The sequence below is a fragment of the Salmo salar genome, chromosome ssa06, assembly GCF_905237065.1.
Source record: "Salmo salar chromosome ssa06, Ssal_v3.1, whole genome shotgun sequence".
Taxonomy (NCBI): Eukaryota; Metazoa; Chordata; class Actinopteri; order Salmoniformes; family Salmonidae; genus Salmo; species Salmo salar.
Window position 1 is genome coordinate 55,522,604 of NC_059447.1, and position 25,735 is coordinate 55,548,338.

The window sequence follows — 25,735 nt, forward strand, 5'->3', positions numbered from 1 at the left end:
GTATATTAGCTGATTTTCTGAGTATCGCATCTCCTTTTATCGCAAAGTGTGATTACCCAGTAAAGTTAATTTAAAATCTGGTATGACGGGTGTTCTCAAGAGATATTCATCTATAAATGTTAGATTGACAATATACATTTAAAAAATCGTTATAGTATAGCAATTTATTGAAACGTAGCATTGTTTACCGGGACGCTTTTGAGGGGAAATTAGGTAGTCAACGTCAGACAGAGATGTAAAATGCTGTTTTTATATATAAATATGACCTTTATTGAACAAAAGAATGCATGCATTGTATAACATGATGTCCTAGGGGTGCCATCTGATGAAGTTTGTAAAAGGTTAGTGCTACATTTAGCTGTTTATTGATAATATGTGATGGAAGTGGTTGGTCGGAAAATGGCTATGAAGCTGCTTTTTACGATGGACTCATCTAATATAATCTAATGATTTGCTTTTCCTGTAAAACCTTTTTGAAATCGGACGACGTGGGTCGATTCAGGAGAGGTGTATCTATAAAAAAAAAAAATATATATTTTTTATTTTTGTAAAAAATTATGATAATTTTTTAATGCTAATTGGCGATATGATTTTTCGCTGGATTTTGATCCCGCTAACGGGATCAGATGCTCAAGAGGATATGAACTTGATTGAACAAAACATGCATGTATTGTATAACATAATGTCCTAGGATTGTCATCTGATGAAGATCATCAAAGGTTAGTGCTGCATTTAGCTGTGGTTTGGGTTTATGTGACATTATATGCTAGCTTGAAAAATGGGTGTCTGATTATTTCTGGCTGGGTACTCTGCTGACATAATCTAATGTTTTGCTTTCGTTGTAAAGCCTTTTTGAAATCGGACAGTGTGGTTAGATTAACGAGAGTCTTGTCTTTAAAATGGTGTAAAATAGTCATATGTTTGAGAAATTGAAGTAATAGCATTTCTAAGGTATTTGAATATCGCGCCACGGGATTACACTGGCTGTTGAGTAGGTGGGACGCAAGCGTCCCACTGGCCCAGAGAGGTTAATAATAGTCCTATAAATCTACCCTAATCCTCACTAATCATGAAACTGTAATGACAATGATCCAGTCGTCATGAACCATGCGCCAAACTCCAGGTTTAAACTGCTATGAGTGGTCTTAGTTCCATAAGGATTCAAATAGGCTACATGTACCAAATGATTGCACAATGTTAGCCTAATATGATCCACTAATGCTAGCGACACTCAGGAACAACTACACCGTGTGACTGGGGAAAGAAATGTAAACGGAATAGAATGTAATGGAATGATGCAAAATGTAGGCTACAAATTGAGGGAAACTAAAACGTGACAGTTATAAATGTATGTGGGTGTTACACTGACCGTGGCTCCCAATGATGGCTAATACAAATTGTAAAAAAAATTCAAAATAAAATAACAGAAAAGCCTGGGCATATAATTAAAACATAAATCAACTTGGGAGGTTCAGTGCTACGGAAGCCTATAGCTAGGGTCGCCAAATTTCATACCAGCAAATTATGAGGACGTACAATTAAAGTTCTGAATAATGGCACAGCTATTTATAGCCTACTTCACTACAGGGCCACAAATGAATACATGTCATGTTGATATGATTTTCAGTTTGCTTCCATATGACTGGATTTACATTCTTCTCTAGCGATCACAAGGAAAAATCATCTGAATTGCTATTTGTAATTACAATCCTACAATCCACTCAGACCACTCCCAGACAGTCCTAGCAAAATTCTTGCTTGAGAAATGTATCTTTGCTAAGAAGTAATTTTTTGTATTATTATTTATTAAAACAATCACAGTAAGGTACTTAATTGTTGCCCAGAAATGATTTGATATTGAGATAAAAATGGCTGCATTGGATTTTTATGTTCAAGGTCAGAATACTGTAGAGAGAAAAGTGCATAAAAGGGGAATAAAGTTCAATTTACCAGCACGTAACTCAGGTCTGAGTTCACCCCAAAACATGATCATTATTTCATAATACCACCCAATCCAAACATCAGGTGGCAGTAGTGTTACATGAATTGTTTTACGTAATTTATAATCAGGGAAAACCCTATTCATGATGCCCCATTACCATTATGCTAGCAGCAGGATATTATGCAGGCAAATGATCGATTTTATATTATATTATATATATATATAATGGTGCAAAACAATTGTTTTTCACAGTATTGCAACTGCCTTTGAATAAATAAATGGATAACTTGACACACTGTTATTTTCAAAATTGTATTATCTATACCGCCATTATTTTTGACAGTTTACACACATACTGGTATGTTGAAAGCTACTGTGTAGGCTATATTTAGAGAAACACACTTTTAATAAAATGCAAATATACATAATTACAATTACTCAACAGTTTACAAAACATAAATTGGTCTCTTGTGCTGACCAACAGGTTTATTAAAGAGTTCTTGTGACTCCTTACTCCACCCACTCCATTCACTGCAATGCAATACACTGTATATGAATGACTTATTGGCTTATAGAGAAAAAAACGATTATTTTTGCCAAAGTAAGGGTTAAATACACAGCAGCACTTTCTACTCCACCCATTGGTCCCAACGCAATACACTATAGGGGCCTATACATATTGGTAGGTGGGGTAGAAAGTGCTGCTGGGTATTTAAACCACCATATATAGATTCTACAGACCCTACTGAGTAATCCCAACCCCACTTTTACTCCAGCATGTATAATAGTTTTTTCTCTAAAGCCCAATGTTCTGAACATTGTATTTTTCAACCCAAAAAATAGAAGCATATTTGTAATTTTTTTACATAAAGTCCGTCTTGCATTTGCTTGTAAGCACAATAAAAATGGACATTGATTTAAAATGTAATATCTTTTGAGTTAGTTATCGCTCTCGTTGGTTGGCCCTCGCGTCATACTCATAGCCTTCCCTGTGGCTCAGTTGGTAGAGCATGGTGTGTGCAATGCCAGGGTTGTGGGTTTGAATCCCATGGGGGGCCAGTACAAATAAAATAGAAATGTATGTATTCACTACTGTAAGTTGCTCTGGATAAGAGTGTCTGCTAAATAACTAAAATGTAAAAAAAAAAATATGTAAATACTTGTTGCCAAACCCACTGGCTACAGGTTATCTACAAGTCTCTGCTAGGTAAAGCCCCGCCTCAGCTCACTGGTCACCAAAGCAGCACGTGCTCCAGCAGGTATATCTCACTGGTCACCCCCAAAGCCAATTCCGCCTTTCCTTCCAGTTCTCTGCTGCCAATGACTGGAACGAACTGCAAAAATCACTGAAGCTGGAGACTCATATCTCCCTCACTATCTTTAAGCACCAGCTGTCAGAGCAGCTCACAGATCACTGCACCTGTAAACATCCCATCTATCTACCTCATCCCCATACTGTATTTACTTATCGTGCTCCTTTGCACCCCAGTATCTCTACTTGCACATTCATCTTCTGCACATCTACCATTCCAGTGTTTAATTGCTATATTCTAATTACTTCGCCACCATGGCCTATTTATTGCCTTAACTCCCTTATCTTACCTCATTTGCACTCACTGTATATAGACTTTTTAATTTCTTTTGTTCTACTGTATTATTGACTGTATGTTTTGTTTATTCCATGTGTAACTCTGTGTTGTTGTGTGTGTCGAATTGCTATTCTTTATCTTGGCCAGGTCGCAGTTGCAAATGAGAACTTGTTCTCAACTAGCCTACCTGGTTAAATAAAGCTGAAATAAAAATAAATAAAAAATCCACATAGCAGTTTTGAAATGCGGCCTTTTATTTTGAAGGATTCGTCATTACTATACTAAATTGACGTCATCTTTGGTGCTGCTTGCAGAATACTAGTTCTTAGCTCTCTAAACGCATGCAAATGGCGTCTTTCCAGACTCACACAGAACAACTGATTTTGATAAGCGCATCAACCATTGGAGCTTTCTATTATTATTTTGAATACGAGATAGTATTTCAATGTTGATGTAAATAATAATTGAGCCAACCTGCAACGATTTAAGGACGTTTGAAAGGGATAGTCTGGATGGAAAACAAGGCTCATGTTATTCCTCAAGAAAATTGACAAACGAAAGTCTGAATCCAAGGTAAACCTGGAAACATAACATGTTGTTACATTGTAAATATTACAGAATATGTTTTCATGTTTGAGACAGTCTCTGGTCTCAACGGGTTTGCATTAACGGAATGTAGCCTAAGATTGTTACCATGGTTACTTTACAGATATTTGTCTGAAAGAAGTTACTAAAAAAAGATATGCAATATTCTCTACAAGACACAATGTTCAATACTTCCTTTACCGGTTGTACATGCTGTAGGAGATGGGATGTCCACAGGAAAGTATTGTTTACCCAACTTTTTGCGGCGCCGGTAGGGTCTGTCGGTGTATTTTCAATCTGTTGACACATCCGTGATGCCCAATATGTAAACGATAGCCTAATGTAACCAAATGTAGTTGACCGAAGCATGTTTCCTCGCAATCAGCTGGAAGTGTTTGCCGTTCGTTTAGGCTCTGCCATATTGTGCAAGTGTTTGTCACGTGTGTATTGCATCAGTATTGGAAATACCAACGATAATCAGACCTGAAAGACTGATTGATAATAATACTCTGTGGATATTTTGTCTCATATTCGTACCTGCCAAAGGACCAACAACACGTATAACCGGCAAAGTATCATTTTATTAAGCATTCTGGCTTGTAGAGGTTGTGAGAGAACTTAAATGATCCAAACGCTCATTTATGCCCAAAGTAGAATTCTATGCAATTCAAAGTTGGGTCTTTAGGCTAGGGATGGTATGAATTGGCCGGCCTATGTAGGATAATGTCAACCAAATAATTATTCTGGCATACAGTAGTGGCCATTGCTTGTATAACCTCTGCAGGTGGTGATTCATGTTTTAAATATGTACAGGCTCAATGTTTTGGCCCAATGGTGTATATCAGGGATCATGAACTAGATTCAGCCGCTGGCCAATTTTTTTCTTGAATGGATGGTCAGTGAGCCGGAACATAATAACAAATCATTTGTAGACTGGAAATTGACCACAAGAGGACCCAACAGATAAAGCATAATCATTTCAAACCTTGCTTACATTTTGTACTGTATATTACATTTACATTTAAGTCATTTAGCAGACGCTCTTATCCAGAGCGACTTACAAAATGGTGCATTCACCTTATGATATCCAGTGGAACAACCACTTTACAATAGTGCATCTAAATCTTTTAAGGGGGGGGTTAGAAGGATTACTTTATCCTATCCTAGGTATTCCTTAGAGGTGGGGTTTCAGGTGTCTCCGGAAGGTGGTGATTGACTCCGCTGTCCTGGCGTCGTGAGGGAGCTTGTTCCACCATTGGGGTGCCAGAGCAGCGAACAGTTTTGACTGGGCTGAGCGGGAACTGTGCTTCCTCAGAGGTAGGGGGGCCAGCAGGCCAGTGGTGGATGAACGCAGTGCCCTTGTTTGGGTGTAGGGCCTGATCAGAGCCTGAAGGTATGGAGGTGCCGTTCCCTTCACAGCTCCGTAGGCAATCACCATGGTCTTGTAGCGGATGCGAGCTTCAACTGGAAGCCAGTGGAGAGAGCGGAGGAGCGGGGTGACGTGAGAGAACTTGGGAAGGTTGAACACCAGACGGGCTGCGGCGTTCTGGATGAGTTGTAGGGGTTTAATGGCACAGGCAGGGAGCCCAGCCAACAGCGAGTTGTCAACCGTGATGGCGAGATCATGGAACGGGCAGTCCTTCCCCGGGAGGAAGAGCAGCTCCGTCTTGCCGAGGTTCAGCTTGAGCTGGTGATCCGTCATCCACACTGATATGTCTGACAGACATGCAGAGATGCGATTCGCCGCCTGGTTATCAGAAGGGGGAAAGGAGAAGATTAATTGTGTGTCGTCTGCATAGCAATGATAGGAGAGACCATGTGAGGATATGACAGAGCCAAGTGACTTGGTGTATAGCGAGAATAGGAGAGGGCCTAGAACAGAGCCCTGGGGGACACCAGTGGTGAGAGCGCATGGTGCGGAGACAGATTCTCGCCACGCCACCTGGTAGGAGCGACCTGTCAGGTAGGACGCAATCCAAGCGTGGGCCGCGCCGGAGATGCCCAACTCGGAGAGGGTGGAGAGGAGGATCTGATGGTTCACAGTATCAAAGGCAGCAGATAGGTCTAGAAGGATGAGAGCAGAGGAGAGAGAGTTAGCTTTAGCAGTGCGGAGAGCCTCCGTGACACAGAGAAGAGCAGTCTCAGTTGAATGCCCAGTCTTGAAACCTGACTGATTAGGATCAAGAAGGTCATTCTGAGAGAGATAGCAGGAGAGCTGGCCAAGGACGGCACGTTCAAGAGTTTTGGAGAGAAAAGAAAGAAGGGATACTGGTCTGTAGTTGTTGACATCGGAGGGATCGAGTGTAGGTTTTTTCAGAAGGGGTGCAACTCTCGCTCTCTTGAAGACGGAAGGGACGTAGCCAGCGGTCAAGGATGAGTTGATGAGCGAGGTGAGGAAGGGGAGAAGGTCTCCGGAAATGGTCTGGAGAAGAGAGGAGGGGATAGGGTCAAGTGGGCAGGTTGTTGGGCGGCCGGCCGTCACAAGACGCGAGATTTCATCTGGAGAGAGAGGGGAGAAAGAGGTCAAAGCACAGGGTAGGGCAGTGTGAGCAGGATCAGCAGTGTCGTTTGACTTAGCAAACGAGGATCGGATATCGTCAACCTTCTTTTCAAAATGGTTGACGAAGTCATCCGCAGAGAGGGAGGAGGGGGGGGGAGGGGGAGGAGGATTTAGAGTGGTAGAAAGTGGCTTTAGTAGCAGAGACAGAAGAGGAGAATGTAGAGAGGAGTGAGTGAAAGGATGCCAGGTCCGCAGGGAGGCGAGTTTTCCTCCATTTCCGCTCGGCTGCCCGGAGCCTTGTTCTGTGAGCTCGTAGTGAGTCGTCGAGCCACGGAGCAGGAGGGGAGGACCGAGCCGGCCTGGAGGATAGGGGACAGAGAAAATCAAAGGATGCAGAAAGGGAGGAGAGGAGGGTTGAGGAGGCAGAATCAGGAGATAGGTTGGAGAAGGTTTGAGCAGAGGGAAGAGATGATAGGATGGAAGAGGAGAGAGTAGCGGGAGAGAGAGAGCGAAGGTTGGGACGGCGCAATACCATCCGAGTAGGGGCAGAGTGAGAAGTGTTGGATGAGAGCAAGAGGGAAAAGGATACAAGGTAATGGTCGGAGATTTGGAGGGGAGTTGCAATGAGATTAGTGGAAGAACAGCATCTAGTAAAGATGAGGTCAAGCGTATTGCCTGCCTTGTGAGTAGGGGGGGAAGGTGAGAGGGTGAGGTCAAAAGAGGAGAGGAGTGGAAAGAAGGAGGCAGAGAGGAATGAGTCAAAGGTAGACGTGGGGAGGTTAAAGTCACCCAGAACTGTGAGAGGTGAGCCATCCTCAGGAAAGGAACTTATCAAGGCGTCAAGCTCATTGATGAACTCTCCAAGGGAACCTGGAGGGCGATAAATGATAAGGATGTTAAGCTTGAAAGGGCTGGTAACTGTGACAGCATGGAATTCAAATGAGGAGATAGACAGATGGGTCAGGGGAGAAAGAGAGAATGTCCACTTGGGAGAGATGAGGATTCCAGTGCCACCACCCCGCTGGCTCGATGCTCTAGGGGTATGCGAGAACACGTGGGCAGACGAAGAGAGAGCAGTAGGAGTAGCAGTGTTATCTGTGGTAATCCATGTTTCCGTCAGCGCCAGGAAGTCTAGGGACTGGAGGGTAGCATAGGCTGAGATGAACTCAGCCTTGTTGGCTGCAGACCGGCAGTTCCAGAGGCTGCCGGAGACCTGGAACTCCACGTGGGTCGTGCGCGCTGGGACCACCAGGTTAGAGTGGCAGCGGCCACGCGGTGTGAAGCGTTTGTATGGCCTGTGCAGAGAGGAGAGAACAGGGATAGACAGACACATAGTTGACAAGCTACAGAAGTGTTGTTTCTTGTATTATTGTCTCCTGTGTCTTTAGAGAACTGTTTCACTTTGATATCCTTTTTCTTCTGTCCTGATTTTCTCTTTCTTTTCTTCTGTTAACTAGATATTCTTTGTTGTTCTTCGTTAGCTAGCTAGCTTCTTCCAAAAGAGTCCCTAGCAACTGCTTAGCAACTGGTAAACAATTCAGCTTGCTAAGATAACTACAATTTTATGAAAAATAGTTATTTTTCAAAAGCCTATCTTCTTTGTTTGTTGCTTGTTTTTTCTCCTATTCAGTCTTGCAGTTTTCTTTTGCTTTTTTCCGATGTACTTCACTCTAAAAACCATGTAAATTTCAATATTTGTAGGAGCTCATTTTTCAGCTGCTGCTGCTCAAGTATATGGTCATGTATATCTCTCTATTATGTGTGGGAATACCTTGAAACAGATTTCCCAAATTAAAATCACTTGGAGCTGATTTGCTGGTGTTTTTAGTCCTTTTTTTTGCTCAGCAAACTTGGAAGCACAAATAAAATCACCAGGTGGGGAACCCAGATGTATGCATCATTGTTCTTCTGGCTTCATGTTGAGAGCCAGTGTGAAAGAAACTCAAACATTGAGAATGGGGTGGTGTTCTCCCTCCTTACAACACCAGCTGATCAGAATCTCCAAACCAACCCCATCATGGACAACTGTGTCAGCAACAGTAAATTGAACGCTTGCAGTTTTAGTTAAAATAGTGCAATGTATTGGGAATAGAGTGCCATTTGGGATGCACAACGTGACTCGACATTCCATGGTTACGTCATGTCTCACCAGCCAGTGAGGTATCACTCCCTTACCTCGTAGCCTACTTGATAGGCTTTCCTCCACAATGCCATCCAATGCTCAGACATGCCTATTTGCTTTAGCTGGAGAGAAACCTGCAGACACAGAAAAGCCTCTTGGACCACCAGCCTAGTCTGACTGAAGGTACAGACAGCTAAGTCTTTTATATGGGATTGTTACCATTTCCTTAGAAGCAAATTGGAAGGGAAAAATGGGGACCTCTGGTCAAAAGTAGTGCACCATAGCCAATATGGGTGCCATTTGGGACTCCGTCTCTTATTCCTCTGTGAGTCCCCTCTCTCTGAATTGCAGCTGTATACACTACCGGTCAAAAGTATTAGAACACCTACTCATTCAAGGGTTTTTCTTTATTTTTACAATTTTCTACATTGTAGAATAATAGTGAAGACATCAACTTTGAAATAACACATGGAATCATGTAGCAACCAAAGAAGTGTTAAACAAATCAAAATATATTTGGGATTCTTCAAATAGCCACCCTTTGCCTTAATTACAGCTTTGCACACTCTTGGCATTCTCTCAACCAGCTCCACCTGGAGTCTTTTCCAACAGTCTTGAAGGAGTTCCCACATATGCTGAGCACTTGTTGGCTGATTTTCCTTTGCTCTGCGGTCCGACTTATCCCAAACCATCTCAATTTTAGTTGAGGTCGGGTGATTGTAGAGGCCAGGTCATCTGATGCAGCACTCCATCACTCTCCTTCTTGGTAAAATAACCCTTACATAGCCTGGAGGTGTGTTGGGTCATTGTCTTGTTGAAAAACAAATGATAGTCCCACTAAGCCCAAACCAGATTGAATGGTGCATCGCTGCAGAATTCTGTGGTAGTCATGCTGGTTAAGTCTGCCTTGAATTCTAAAAAAAATAATTGACAGTGTCACCAGAAAAGCACCATCACACTTCCTCCATGCTTTACGGTTGGAAATACACATGCGGAGATCATCCGTTTACCCACACCGCGTCTCACAAAGACACGGCGGTTGGAACCAAAAATGTCCAATTGGAATCCAGACCAAGGACATATTACCACCGGTCTAATGTCCAATGCTTGTGTTTCTTGGCCCAAGCAAGTCTCTTCTTCATATTGGTGGCCTTTAGTTGTGGTTTCTTTGCAGCAATTTGACCATGAAGGCCTGATTCACGCAGTCTCCTCTGAACAGTTGATGTTGAGATGTGTCTGTTACTTGGACGCTGTGAAGCATTTATTTGAGCTGCAATAATCTGAGGCTGGTAACTCTAATGAACTTATCATCTGCAGCAGAGGTAACTCTGGGTCTTCCATTCCTGTGGCGGTCCTCATGAGAGCCAGTTTCATCATAGCACTTGATAGTTTTTGCGACTGCACTTGACGAAACGTTCAAAGTTCTTGAAATTTTCCGTATTGACTGATCATGTCTTAAAGTAATGATGGACTGTCGTTTCTCTTTGCTTATCTGAGCTGCATTAAGACAGAAATTCCACAAATTAACTTTTAACAAGGCACACCTGTTTATTGAAATACCTTCCAGCTGACTACCTCATGAAGCTGGTTGAGAGAATGCCAAGAGTGTGCAAAGCTGTCATCAAGGCGAAGGGTGTCTACTTTGAAGAATCTCAAATATAAAATATATTGTGATTTGTTTCACACTTGTTTTGTTACTACATGATTCCATATTTGTTATTTCATAGATTTGATGTCTTCACTATTATTCTGCACTGTAGAAAACAGTAAAAATAAAGAGAAACACTTGTATGAGTCCCGTGTGGCTCAGTTGGTAGAGCATGGTGTTTGCAACGCCAGGGTTGTGGGTTCGTTTCCCACAGGGGACCAGTACGGGGGAAAAATGTATGAAATGTATGCATTCACTACTGTAAGTCGCTCTGGATAAGAGCGTCTGCTAAATGACTAAAATGACTAAAATGTAATGTAAATGAGTAGGTGTTCTAAAACTTTTGACAGGTAGTGTATCTCCAACAACCATCAACCAACCATGCAGGGGAGTGGAGTACCTTTAGTGAAGGAGGGCGGTGCAGCTGGATTAGTATAAATGGAGCTGAAGAATGTTTATTTAATGAGTAGTGAGACAGGCCAGGGTTCCAGTGCTGAATCCTGAACACTCTAGGAGCAAAAATGTCTGACGCAAAGTGGTAGGCCACACAAGCTCACAGAATGAGACTGCTGAAGCGCATAAAAAATGTCTGCCCTCGGTTGCGACACTCACTACGAGTTCCAAACTCTCACTGGAAGCAACGTCAGCACAATAACTTTTCGTTGGGAGCTTCATGAAATGGGTTTCCATGGCCGAGCAGCTGCACACAAGCCTAAGATCACCATGAGCAATACCAAGTGTCGGCTGGAGTGGTGTAAACCTTGTCGCCATTGGACTCTGGAGCAGTGGAAACGCATTCTCTGGAATGATGACTCATGCTTCACCATCTGGCAGTCCGACGGACGAATCAGGGTTTGGTGGATGCCAGGAGAACACTACCTTACCTGCCCCTATGCGTAGTCCTAACTGTAAAGTTTTGTGGAGGAGGAATATTTGTCTGGGGCTGTTTTTCATGGTTCAGGCTAGGCCCCTTAGTTCCATTGAAGGGAAATCTTAACGCTACTGCATACAATGACATTCTAGGCCCTTTCCTGTTTCAGCATGACAATGTTCTGCTTGGTCTCTGGTATTTTCTTAAGTACGTTACTGTTAGTGAACCTTGTGCTCTGGTAGACTGGAAGTCATTTCAGTTATGTCATACCTGCAGGTGGAATATGGTGGTCTACATCCCAAATGGAACCCTTTTCCCTATACTTTTCTGATCAAAAGTAGTGCCCTATCTAGGGAATAGGGTGCCTTTTCATGCAACCATGGTGTCATACTGTACTAGTAAACATGGTAAATGTTAGAAAAGTCAGTCTTTTAAGCAGCTTAAATATGTTTGTGTCACTGACCATGATTCCTGAAATGGCAGCGAAAAGTGAGAAATCCACCGATGAGCTGTTGAATTCATGATTAATGTCAAGTTCAGCTTTCGCTCATTTGCGCCTTGCAAACTTTTCAGACAGAAGGCTTCATTCATTTTATATGCACTGACAGCAAAGGCTTAGCTCACTGTTGAATCTTCATTCAGAGATGAAATATATTAAACTAGTCTCTTTCATCATTTCTATATTGAAAATGTAAAGATAGTGAACACATTGCATCCCTTTATGGTCCTATAGTTTAATAACCTTTGTTTGACCAAAAAGCGATTGTGTCTACAGTACATCATTCAGTGGGCACAAAAGTGATGTAAAGAGTGTTTTAGTAAACATACAAATATTAATTACATTCCTGATGTAATTTTATACTATTCTGTAAAGATATTTAATTGTGTTATGCCGTTGATTTCACTAAGTGCGTAGTTTAATTAACCAGGATTCTCTTGGGACTTTCTGGTTGTCAGCAAATGTTGAGATCCTATCAGTGCTCATCCTTCCATGTGGGGGGGGGGGGATGGGGGGCCTCCACTATCTTTGGATGCATCTATTCCCAACATGGTGCTCATAGTGCACTACTTTTGACCAGGGCCTATAGTGAATATATAAGGGTGCCATTTGGGACGCATCCTAGCATACAGACAGGAAGACCTTAATTCACCGATAAGGGAAAGGGGGATACCTAGTCAGTTATACAACTCAATGCCTTCAACTGAAATGTGTCTTCTGCATTAAACCCAACCCCTCTGAATCAGAGAGGTGCGGGGGGCTACCGTAATTGACAGATTTTTACCTTGTCAGCTCGGGGATTCGATCCAGAAACGTTTCAGTTATGGCCCAATACTCTAACCACTAGGCTACCTGCCGCCCCGTTTGCTTCGCCACAACAAACAGATTCCCAGCAGTGTTTTAGTGATTCACAAAGGGAGAGATCTCACTTGACTGTATTTGGGTTGATCTCTGAAAAGGCAAAAGAGTAATTGCAGTCAATTTGCCCGCAGACTCGAGAGAAGAGATGAACACCTTTTTATAATTAAAATGGTCTCTCTGTAATTGCCTCTGGTATTTGTATCTACGTAGGTTATTTTGTGCACTGATGTCTGTACTCCGCAATAAGTCAATGTAGTCTTGCTCTAGGCTAGTAAGGCTCCACCTGGGAAATAGTCCAGACGTCCTAGAGACATAGAGAAGCGCCCTGGGGTATTGTTTAGATTTGATAAGATTAGATTTTTTTATTGTCCTCTGGGGAGGAAATACATTTCCACATGCTCGTACATAGACCACCAACAAACCCATACACCCAGTCATAATATTTACAATACCAAACCAAACTTCTCTACGCCCAAGACGGCAGATTAAACAGACCGAAGATTAAGACCGCACGTAAACAGTAGAATATAGTCCATTAGCTGTTGAGTGTGTTTAAAGCTGTGGGGGTGAAGCTCCTGAACCGGGCCTTCTGGCAGCGAAAGGCTGAGAGGGGAGTCTTTCAAAACAGTGGTGGAGTGTGGTATGTCTCATGGTATGGTGGGGTATGGCAAATGGGAAAACTTTGGGCACCTCTTATCTCCTGAATGTTTTGGCATTCAGGTCTCAAAAGGGGTGCGGTCAAATAGTGATTGAAATCAAATGGAATGACCCTAACAATACATTTTGTTCTTGCTTAGTCTTTGCAGATATTGATATCAATATAATTCAGAGAGGAGCTACATACACTGTGTGTAGTGGTAATTCAGCTAGCCCTGACGTTTCAGCTGCTGCCTTTCTCAAGGGATATTGGTAGGAATGGTCAGAAAGCCCTGGCTAGCCTGGCAGCTTGTTAATTCTGACTGGTAAGTGGAGGCTCCTCATAGGAGGAAGGGGAGAACCATCGTCCTCAGTGAATTTAATAAAAATAGTGAAACATTAAAGTTATCCGGCCTTTTTATATATTTTCAAGTCACCAAATAATTGATTAAAATGCACTGTTTTGTAATGAAGGTCTACAGTAGCCTCAACAGCACTCTGTAGGGTAGCACCATGGTGTAGCCAGAGGACAGCTAGCTTCTTATTTTGAAACTTAAGTAATTGTAGTGTGTGATATTTTTTACCAATTGAGAACTTTGGTCTAATTTCCTGAGATCTGGATCTTCTCTGGAAAAACATTTATTTTTGTATTTTTGGGGTTTACCGCCAGGGCCCAGGTCTGGCAGTACTACTCTAGCAGGTCCAGGCTCTGCTGTTGGCCATGTGCTGGGGGTGACTGCAGGCACAGGTCATCTGCCAAGAGAATGCATTTAACCTCTGAATTGTGGAGACTTACACCAGGGACTGGGGATTTTTCTAGAATAATGGCCAATTGTATTATTATTTTTTTGTACCTTTTTATTTAACTAGGCAAGTCAGTTAAGAACAAATTCTTATTTTCAATGACTGCCTAGGAACAGTGGGTTAACTGCCTTGTTCAGGTTGCAGAACGACAGTATTGAAGAGCGTGGGGCTGAGATTGCAACGCTGGCAATGGCCCAACCTTGTTTTAAAAAATGTTTATTTAACCTTTATTTAACTAAACAAGTCAATTAAGAACAAATTCGTATTTAAACTTCAACATTGGCCTAATTCTGCCCTTACACAACTCTGCATGCAGGGTTTCAATGAGGTGTTTGTCCCATGGGGTGCAATCTTGTTTTTCTCATGTGGACCCCACAACTTGCTGCCATAATGTTATGGTTAAATAATAATATTATTTTCTTGACAATTTTGAGGCTGGATATATTACCAGTATACATTGATTTAATGATGTGATATGTTTTGGGCTCCCGAGTGGTGCAGTGGTCTAAGACACTGCATCTCAGTGCAAGAGGCATCGCTGCAGTACCTGGTTTGAATCCAGGCTGCTTCACATCCAGCCGTGATTGGGAGTCCCATAGGACGGTGCACAATTGGCCCAGCGTTGTCCGGGGTAGGCCTTCATTGTAAATAAGAATTTGTTCTTAACTGACTTGCCTAGTTAAATAAAGGTTAAATTAAAAAAATGTTTTACCCCCTACACCTCTTTGAATACCTTTTGTAAAACAGTCCTATATGCCAAATAATCAAATGCTTTTGGGAAGTCAATAAAGCAAGCATACAATTATGTCTTATTTTGGTGGACATGTTTATCTATCAGGATTTAAATATGATCGGTCGTGCGATGTTTTGGTATGAATCCAATTTGGCTTTTACTGAAGACATTGTGCTTATTAAGGAAGTTTAGAACTCTTACATTCTATAATATTACAAATACTTTCCCCAGGTTACTGTATACACAAATGCCTCTAATTGTAACATGCTGACTAAACCGGGCGCACACATGTTGCTTTCCACCCACACCAGATGCGATCAGGACACGCAGGTTGAAATATCAAAACTAACTCTGAACCAAACCGAGTTAGTTTCTAGTAATCTCTCCTCCGTCAGGCTTCTTCTTCTTTGAACTTTACATGGCGGTTGGCAACCAACTTTAAGGTGTCTTACCACCACCAACTGGACTGGAGTGTGGACCTCAGTTCATCTTTCAATCACCTACGTGGGTATATGCTCCTAAAAACCAATCAATAAACCAAGTTTTATTTTAGCGCCTTGTTACGCAGACGAGCAGTATGGATGCAATGATTGAATATATATGTGTACATTTATTTTGCGACGCGGGTGGTGTGGCCAGCGTGTTAGGGTCAAATGTTTCTCCGTTCTTAAAGATTTGGGTTATGAGTCCTTGGTTCCAGATGTCAGGGAAATAACCTACACTCAGGATCAAATTAAATAGGTATAGCCAATAGAAATGTTGCACAAGTGAATTTGAGCATCTCATTTAGGATGCCATCAGCTTTGCATGCTTTTTTAAATTGGAGGGCCTGAAGTTTCTTATAGAGCACTTGCTCAGATTTTGATTGTCCTTTATAGCTTTTTCCAATCAATTCAATCTCTCATGAATTTGCCGTTGTCCTGCGTTTGCATCAATTTAAACAGTGTGGTAGAGTTTTAAAATGAGTTGTACATATGTCACCATTTTGTATTGCTAACTAAGATGTTTGGTGCAGTGTTTGTAAATGGAAAAAAATTGCATGAAAATAAGTCGTCTCTCGTTGAATGACAACAAAGACTACTGAAGAATCCCTGCTGTTGACCAATCACAGACGATGGCGCATAGACTTCGAGCTAACGACTTCGGGCTTGTCTCAAGAAAAATGTTTGTGTGGAACAAAAACAAACATGTCTTAATATATATGCAGAAACTCTTCTGAACTGTTTCGGCTGGGACGCATGCGGACGCCTTTACGCCATGTCTCCTGCAGAATGACTACATCAACATCTTTCAGATTATTTATTTTTATTATTTTTTCATTTAGGTTGATGAGTTCAGGCCCTGAATCTTCCACTTGTTAAATGATAGCGATTTCATGTTACAAAAATACAGTAACTACTAAATTGTTGAGTGAGATAAACAATGTATAACAGCAAACATTTGTTCTCTTTTATTTATTTTTATTAATTGAACAAGTTAACTTTGTGTGCAGATGTACTGGAAGAGCTGTTTAATCTCACTTAATCCTACGGAGTTCTCCTGTCCTCTGTGATTTGTTGAGTGGTGAGCAATGTGCACATTCTGGAGTAGGGCTTGTGATGTCAGCATTGACTTTCTGGATGGAACGGGGATGAGTCTTTCCTTCTCTGATTTTATTTAGACTGGAAATAAAAAAAGGGGGGGGGGGTCTGCTGGTGCTATTAGCCTGCCTCAGTAGCCATGTTGCTATAGTTACCACCAGAAAACAGTTGGAACTAGCTAGTAAGCTAACAGACGTGCTCTTTTAATACGCACTCTGTCATATTTTTCTCTTGGGTTTATCTTCAATTGTACAATTTTATAACTTCTTTTTTTGTTGTTGCTCATTTCATTGTGTCCATCTCACTCTTAACAACCAAAATGTATAACAAGTCAAGAGCTGTTCTTCTGCGTGACTGACACGCCTGACACCCAAACTGATATTTAATTTCAGAATTTATAATAAAATTAGGTTAAATTTAGGGTCAGGGTTAAGAGTTTGGTTAGGGTCAAGGTGTAAGGGTCAGTTTATGGGTTTTGCTAGTTGGTTTCTCTCTCTCTCACTCCTTCTCCCTACCTCTCTCTCTAGCGGGGTGGCAGGTAGCCTAGCGGTTAAGGGTGTTGGGCCAGTAACTGAAAAGTTGCTGGTTGGAATCCTTGAGGCAACTAGGTGAAAAAACTGTCTGTGCCCTTGAGCATGGACCTTAACCTGAATTGTCCCTGTAAGTCTGTTTTCTAAATGACTAAAATGTAATGTAAAATGCATCTCCCTATGTGTCAAAGTTGTTACTAGTGTTCTTTCCCTCCTGCCAGTATCCAAGCCAGGCTGGATCTGAGAGATAATCTTTTTCTGTGTAATTGTCTCAGTGCTGCTTCCTTTGTTGATCTCTGCTGGTCAAGCAAAGTGGATTACTCGCCTTCTCTATTCCTCTCCTCCTCTTTTGAAGGCTATGTGCTGCTTCCTGTTGTAATCCAATTATAGACACAAATTGAGGAGACCTACAGTACATTTCACTTTTCTGACAGGCCAGATAGATCTAGATTCAGGAGCTAGTGGTGTTCTTTTATCTCTCTGGACTTCTGCTAAGGGAATCAAAGAAGTCTCGCGCTCTCTCACAAATGACGCAAGATTTTGTTCTGGGTTAACCAAGATTAAGTTAACACTGCTTACTCAGATGGTGTTAAATGTTAGTTGGCTTTGGAAATACTTTGCTGGCAGTATTGTAGCCCAGGTGTGGATGGATTGCAATTTGCAATCAGTTTCCATTGCTCACGGTTTCCCCTTGTTACAATAGTGATACACCTGAAGTAAAATTGTATAAAATAGCAACAGGCACTTTATGCCAAGGAAGTATCTTAGTCATAACACTGAATTTGTCTAGGAATATAAAGGCAGGCCTGATGCATGTTTAAAAAGGTGATATAAAAAGTCTAATTATCCCAAGTAACACTTTGTCCTCAAACAAGCCAGTGTTTAGCCCGTGTTTCCCTCCAGCCATGAGAATATGTTGTATTTACACCGTTATGTGTTCCCATTCGTTCTGTTGGTGAATCTGTTTCCTTTGCAAAGTGAATAATGACTTTACTGGAAGACATGAGTCCCATAATAATGTATTCCAATATGCCTAAGCAGGGCAGCCTTCATCTGTACACACACACACACACACACACACACACACACACACACACACACACACACACACACACACAGCATTCATTCATTTGATTATGGAGACATTGATAAATTGATTTAAAAATGAGAGCTGAACATAATGTGTGTTGGCATCTCAGTGCTGTATAGTATCCTGTTCTATTACTGCAGGTGACAGCCTGGTAGTCTGCAGTCATAATGGGCCTGCTGCCTCCAAATGTAAGATTCCCTCCATCCCACCCGTTCATCGCTTATCTGTGTATTAATGTGATAACACATCAGGGTGATATCTTCATTTCACAATCCAGACCTCAAATAGGAAGCACATCAACTCAGCAACCACAGAGGTTTTCAATTTCAACACTGAGTCAAACAGATCGAGAGCGAAATATGTGCTTCTTGTAGCGCCACCGTGTGGTCAAGCTGAATGTGCGTGCATATGTTGAGTCTTGACAGGGTTTGGAAGATGTGAACCATATTTGTGTACAATACAAATATCCGTGTCTGATTTATAGACACAGGCCTATGTTTTGTTCTGAAAGAGGAAGAACAGTTCAACTAAGCTCAACAAGCATTAACTTTATTTTTTTTTAATAATCAATGGGTGAAAGTCTACACACCCTTGAACAGTTTTCCCATTTGAGAGACTCCTTTACTGTCCAGCCACACCAGCGTAGGCTCAGGGTGCCAGCCTTCAGATTTACATTTTGAGTATTTGGTGCACGGTGGCGGAAGGTGGAGACAGTCTATCGGAGAGGCTGAGGTTGGAGAAACAAAAAATAAGATGTCTTGTAGAGCACATCACTTGACAAGGGGTTCAAGTGAGGAATGGGTTCAGCTGGAAACAAACACTGCTCATTCAACCTATAGAATGTTGTTTTACATTAATCTTACTACCAGTGGAAAGTTAAACATGTATTGTAAACCAGAATGGATGGACTGTAATTGTTGTCCAACAATTAATGTTATTATGAGTGATAACTGTTGTCACCCACATGTTTCTGGCTGTGAACAGTGAGTATTTGGCGCATGTTGGTGGAAGGTGGAGACAGTCTGGGAGGTTAAGGGTCTGCAGGCAGGAAGATAAACAAGAAGATGTATTGTTGAGCACATCGCTTTACATGGGGTTCAAGTGAGGAATGGGATCTGCTGAAAACGAGTCATTCAACCTACAGAATATTTAACATTATACTTATTTTAAAAAAAAATGTATATAGATTTGCTTTTCAATTAAAGTAGTCTTTACACCCTTGAAGTTTTCACATTTGGGATCGACTCGGAATCAAATGTGAGTCAATGCCGAGTCCCCCGAGTCTCAAATGGAGTAGGCCCAAACCCACCGCGTTGACTCTCTAGCCTGCCTCAGTGGCCAGATTGACTCCCTCTGAATTCTGTGTTTTTAAAATGGATTATTCCATTCTCTGATTTTATTTAGGCTACTAGCCTGCCTCAGTAGCCATGTTGTTATGGTTACTACCAGTAAAAAAAAGTTGGAACTAGCTAGTAAGCTAACTGACAAATTTCAATTCGGCTAGTTTTATACTGATAGAATGTACAACTTTTATACTGTCATAAGAAGGTTCCGGTCCATTCCAGTATTCTAATTCCTAATTCCCTGTTTATACATCAGTAGGCCTAATCCTAGATGCCTACGTTCCAGCGTTGTGTATTTCACTATTTTTGTTTTATAGTACACTACATTTGACCAGAGCCCAAACGGCACCCTTTTCCGTACGTAGTGCACTACTTTTGACCAGGGCCCATAGGTCCATGTATCACTCGGGTCTGGTCAAAAGTCTCTGGTCAAAAGTAGTGCACTAAATAGGGAATAGGGGCCATTTGGGAAACCGCCACCGAGATCCCCATGTACTGTAGCTATTTGACTCTATTCCCATACAGCCTGTAAGGAGTGCAGATGCTTGAAGCCATAAAGCAGGGTGATGAGAGACTTAATCCATATCTGTGTTTGTCTCTATGTATTTCTCTCTCTTGCAGATGAAATGCATGGTGGTAGCAGAGAGCATGCAGAGGTACAGGAGGCTGCATTTTGAGAGAGGTGAGTGGACAGGCAACATCTTAGGTTTCTTCCTAGGTTCCTGCCTTTCTAGGGAGTTTTTCCTAGCCACCATGCTTCTGCATTGTTTGCTCTTTGGGGTTTTAGGCTGGCTTTCTGTATAAACACTTTGTGACATCTGCTGATTGGTCATTTGATTGGTTGATTGACAAGCTGTGGGAGTGGTGAAAGAGATGAGAGGAGTCACTGGTTATTCATCAATGTGACTCCCTCCTTCCTTCACTGTAGACCTATCTTAACCTCTGAAACATTATAGAAGACTCTCAGAGAGAAGAGACAGAGTGGACACTGGACAGGTCACAGCTGTGATTGCTGACCCAGTGACCCTTAACCCTTACCATACAAAGGCTGTAGAATTAGAGAGAATGGAGACACTTGACTGTTTATTCAGCTTTCTCTTTCCACTTTTTAGGCCTGCCTTAACCCCTCTTTAAAGGTATAAGGCTCTCAGAGAGAAGAAGAGTGGTAGGCTGGCAGCTTTTGCTCTCCATCTTAACTAATCAAATTCAGTTTGACTGGATTTGTGTTGGATTTAATTGGCAACATCCTCAGAAAAACAATCCCAAGACATCTGGCTCATGAATAATGGTGGATGAGCACTTTCTCATTTCAATGGAGCCACACACACACACACACACACACACACACAGCAGTTGTTATGTATCCTGTACTGGATGAGTGAGGCTTTTATTTTGACTCCTGTCCACAGAAGAGTTCCCAGATGATTAGCATAATTGTGATAAAAGAGATCAAACCAGGACAAATAATCATACTTTCTCTCAGAATAGCTTTTATTAAGATGCCAAAGATTGTCAATTGAAAAAGTATTTAAAAGCTGTGCTAGTAGTCTTGTTCTACTTCTATTGGGTGTTCCGTTCCCCCGTTGAGGTATGAGGTCCCAGCCATAGATATAGAATGACTAGTATGTTCTGTGATGAATGGACCGGCGGCCATATTGAGTGTACCAGTAATTATATTTCTATGATGCCAGGCAGCTCTGTCCCTGTGTGATGGGAGAAAAAGTAAGGAAAATGGACTGAAGGTGGAGGGATTACCTGAACTTATCCAATAAGAAATCCTCATTTTAGTTTTCCATTGCGAAACGTTTTGCTACGTAATGAATACAGTCCTGTCCCTGTGTGTGTTCCACAGAGGTGCTGTTGGACCCATTCCGGACCTGGTGCCCGTCCTCGTCGTGCCAGGCAATGGGCCAGCTGAAGGAGATGGAGTTGCCACAGCTGGTCCAGTGCTCTGTGTGCAGGCTGGAGTTCTGCTCGGCCTGCCGGGACAGCTGGCATAAAGAAAATGCCTGCCAGGACAACACCTTCCGACCCGGGGAGACCAGGTAGGATATTACTGCAACACACCTGTACACTATACATACCTATACACTAACACTGTACACTATCACACCAATACCAGGGGTTGGAACCGGTTCAGGGAACAGAACAGAAAACCGAAAGTCATCTGTTCTGGAATATAACCTTTATTTTCAAATCTTGAGAACCGGTTAATAATATTATTTTTCATTACAAAAATATTCCTAATGTCTAGTATATAATTATGTTATTCTGTGAAGTATAAAGCTAGTAATAACCTAAATGCATTCCAATGCATGTCATGATGTTCAGTGCTTTAAACCAAGCCCCCTCTATGTCCACCCCTCTCTCTTGCTCCCTCCCCACCCGAGAAATTTTGGTCGCTTCTGCGCGAATTGGTGAAGTAAATTAATGAGCTAAATGTAAAAATATTGTTGATTTCACAGGTAACATTTTTTATGAAAAGGAACTATATATAGAGAATATATGAACCGTGTATTTTTTGGGGGGAGGGTTGAACCATTTCAGAACTTTACTTTCTGGTTGGAATACCGGAACGGAATGAACGAAATAGGGGTTCTGCTTGGAACGGAACAATTTTGGTTCCAACCCCTGACCAATACACTATTACACCTTCCTACCTGGGGTGACCAGGTAGGCTTTTACAGGTAGGCTACAACACAACACTGGATAACACAACACTCCTACTGTAGACTACTGATACAACAACACTCAGGAGGACTACACAGGGTAGGTTCAGTAGGAAGAAAACGTTTCGAAACTGAGTGAAGTGGGAAGGTTCTATCTGAATGTGCTCAATAACACAGCCCAATAAAGACTCAATGACGCAGTGATTTTTAGCTGTTCTTATTGCTCTTGTTATTCTTGACAGTGCAGTATGTACTGGTCTATATACGTCCCACCTTGACGTTCATTGTCTCTTGTCTTTCAGTTCCTTCTACAAGAGCGATGGCGACGCGCCCATCAAGCGCTGTCCCAAATGTAAGGTGTACATCGAGAGGGACAAGGGCTGTGCTCAGATGATGTGCAAGAGCTGTAAGCGTACCTTCTGTTGGTACTGCCTGGGGTCTCTTGAAGTGACTTAACCAACCAACACTGAACAGACACACACACACACACACACACACACACACACACACACACACACACACACACACACACACACACACACCCTTCTGCTGGTACTTCCTGAGCCTGCAATAGAAAACACTAATACTAACACTCTAGTGATCTATTGAATTGTTTGGGACCTGCACAAAGTAACCAAGCAACAGTTTAAAAAAGCACTTGCCACATATGATTCAATGTATATATATTTTTTTAAATAATCTGATTTTATACAAACTTACAGTACATGTATATATCTTGGCCAATGTCAATTTTTCCAGTGGACCTGCCCACACATTTAACCATGACTTAACACATTTAATCCAGGATTTAACCCTGATAGTGATTCCTACTCTCTCTCCAGGATGACCTCCTCCTGATCCACTATGACAAAGGGCCATGCAGAAACAAACTGGGCCTCTCCAGAGCTTCAGTTATCTGGCACCGGACACAGGTACTGTATTGTAAAAATGACACATCCCAGGTTCGAGCCCAGTCAGTCACACGGGCTAGCTGTGGCAGCAGTATCTACTATATGTCCTATAGTACAGTTACAGATACTTTGAAAATGAGGACCTGTATGTCATTGAAAAGAAAAAGGAAAAATTATTATCACAAATGAATACTAAGTGACATAAAAGAAATCCAGCCACTCATGTAGGTTTGAGGTTTAAAGTTATGTCTGTCACGGAAGGAGGTCTAGGAGAAAGTCTCAGACAAAATAGGGATGAACATTTAAAAAAATAGTATTGATATGTGTGTGAATATATCTGTCACCACTAGTTCCTCTAGGTCTTACGTAGGTTTAACGCCACTATAAGGATGCCTTAACTGCTTCATCAATATTTTAAAGGGGTTGTTGAAAGCTCTGCTCCCATTAGACTCAACACAATGGACACTAAGTGATGTATGTATATATCTGTGATGTCAAAGAGGAAAAAGCAAAAGGATGATTCAGTGTCATAAACACTATGTGGACGCCAGCCCTGTGTCACTGTACATTTTATGTTTGGGGAACTACTTCCCCCGTGTGGATAGTCAGTGTACTACTGCTCAGGCAAATGAGAGATTGAATACATTTTGTTGGTGCACCATTGTACTGTACATCACTTTGCTCTGATATCTCTGTGATGTTTGGGTTAAAACAAGCACATTATGAATCCCATGTTACAACTAGTGATCTAAAAAGGTCTTAGATAAATTTGCTTGCTAGTTAGGGTTGAAGAGGGTATATAGTAAAAGCACACTTCCACATCTCTCTCCAGGTGGTGGGGACTATTCGCTGGCTTCGTGCTGCTCCTGCTGTTGGCGTCTCCCTTCCTCCTCCGAGCCTCATCCTTCATTCTGTGCTGCAAGTGTAAATGCAGTAAAGGGGATGACGACCCTCTGTCAACCTAACCAACCCCACCCTGGGCACAGACATGCCAGCTTACCTGACAGACAGGGGCTCCAGGCCTGTTGGTGAACTTGGTGGTTGGTTAGACACCCCCGTATGGGTTTTTTGTCCCTCCCACCTGCCCAGTGGACTCTTAGGGATTGGTCGCTGGGGCAGAGCAGTACAAGTGGATGAGGAATACAGCCAGCATGTTTGGTTGAGAGGGCACTAAGTCTGTGGTTCTGTTGTGATGTTCCATGTGTTAAGAATGGCTGGGCCTGCAGAGGAGTGAACGGAACACAGCACCAGTCAATGTTGGCTGTTACTTCAGAGGGCTTGGAAGATATTCTCAATATGGGATCATGTATGTGTGTCGGGTTCAAGGTTAAGGTTTTTTTTTTTTTGTCTTGTACAGCTATCTTGGTGCTTGTTTTGGGGGACTGCAAATAGAAGTTTGGTATATTTGGCGGGAACAACCTTGGCTATCAGCCACGGTATGTGGAAGTGTCTCCTCCAGGTTTATAAGGATTTGTTTGGGGGTTATTTATTTACCAACCCCTTCTGCCTTCCCTCACTCTTCAGTTTTCTATACAGACCTGGTTTTCATATACTTTAAAAATTGATTCAAATACTTTGAGCATTTGCTTGAGTCTGCCTGGTTTTCAGTTTTGGGAACTTTCTATTGGTTTATTAAGCCAGGTAAGCTCAAACAGGCACAGATAAAGTATTTTTAACAGATTTGAAGTACTTCTATTTCTATAAGAACATAAACAATGATTGTAGATGTTCAGTTTGTATCATTTAAGCTTAACCTCTGAGGACTCACAACATCCCGAGACTATATTATGAGCGTTTTGTTTTGTATTATAGACTCGCTGGGAAGTAATTGTACACCCGATGTCACAGGAAGACCAAAAAGATCATCAAGGACATTACCCACCTGAGCCACTGCCCGCTATCATCCAGAAGGCGAGGTCAAAGCTGGAACCGAGAGACTGAAAAACAGCTTCTATCTCAAGGCCATCAGACTGTTAAACAGCCATCACTAGCACATTAGAGGCTGCTGTCTATAGGCATAGACTAGGAATCACAGGCCACTTTAAGGAATGGAACACTAGTCACTTTAATAATGTTTACATATCTGGCATTACTCATCTCATATGTATATACTGTTTTCTATACTATTCTATAGTCCCTTAGTCACTTAATGTTTACATATCTGGCATTACTCATCTCATATGTATATGCTGTATTATATACTATTCTACAGTATCTTAGTCACCTAATAATGTTTACATATCTTGCATTACTGATTACTCATCTCATACGTATATACTGTATTCTATAATATTCTACATTATCTCATTCACTTAATGTTTACATATCTAGCATTACTCATCTCATGTGTATATACTGTATTCTATACTATTGTACTGTATCTTAGTCCGTTCCGCTCTGAAATCGCTCGTCCATATGTATATAGTCTTAATTCATTCCTACTTAGATTTGTGTGTATTGGGTATATGTTGTGTAATTTGTTAGATATTACTGCACTGTCAGAGCTAGAAGCACAAGCATTTCGCTACACCCGCATATCTGCTAATCACGTGTATGTGACCAATAAAATATGATTTGATTTGATAAAAATATGTGAATTTTGTTCAGCGTAACCTACAGGTTGAACGTCTACTGTATGGTTGAGGATGTTGTATGTTCTACTCTAAGTCAACCTTGCCAACACTTAGTCTTCTTCTGGAGAACGAGTCAATTCTATTTGTAAACCTTTAGCATTGAATCATTTGCTTAAATCCAGGGGGGGATGGTGCAACATTGATCTCTCAGTATTTCTATCAAACACAGTAGAATAAACAGCATACAGG

The 25,735-nt window shown here is 41.7% G+C and overlaps 1 protein-coding gene across 4 annotated transcripts; it reads left to right on the forward strand.

The window, feature by feature from the left end:
* Positions 1-3,849: 3,849 nt before the first annotated feature.
* Positions 3,850-25,371, forward strand: rnf144ab (ring finger protein 144ab). 4 transcript variants are annotated; one of them, XM_045720732.1, is made up of 7 exons: positions 3,850-4,104; positions 19,955-20,015; positions 21,186-21,378; positions 22,305-22,408; positions 22,845-22,934; positions 23,746-24,349; positions 24,726-25,370. In XM_045720732.1, coding segments are annotated over exons 1-5 (405 nt in total). In that variant the 5' UTR covers positions 3,850-4,059; the 3' UTR covers positions 22,847-22,934; positions 23,746-24,349; positions 24,726-25,370. The 4 variants fall into 4 exon arrangements, with proteins under 4 accessions (XP_045576688.1, XP_014060312.1, XP_014060311.1 ...); XM_014204837.2 differs by having other exon boundaries at positions 22,305-22,354; positions 23,746-25,371; XM_014204836.2 differs by having other exon boundaries at positions 23,746-25,370.
* Positions 25,372-25,735: the final 364 nt, after the last annotated feature.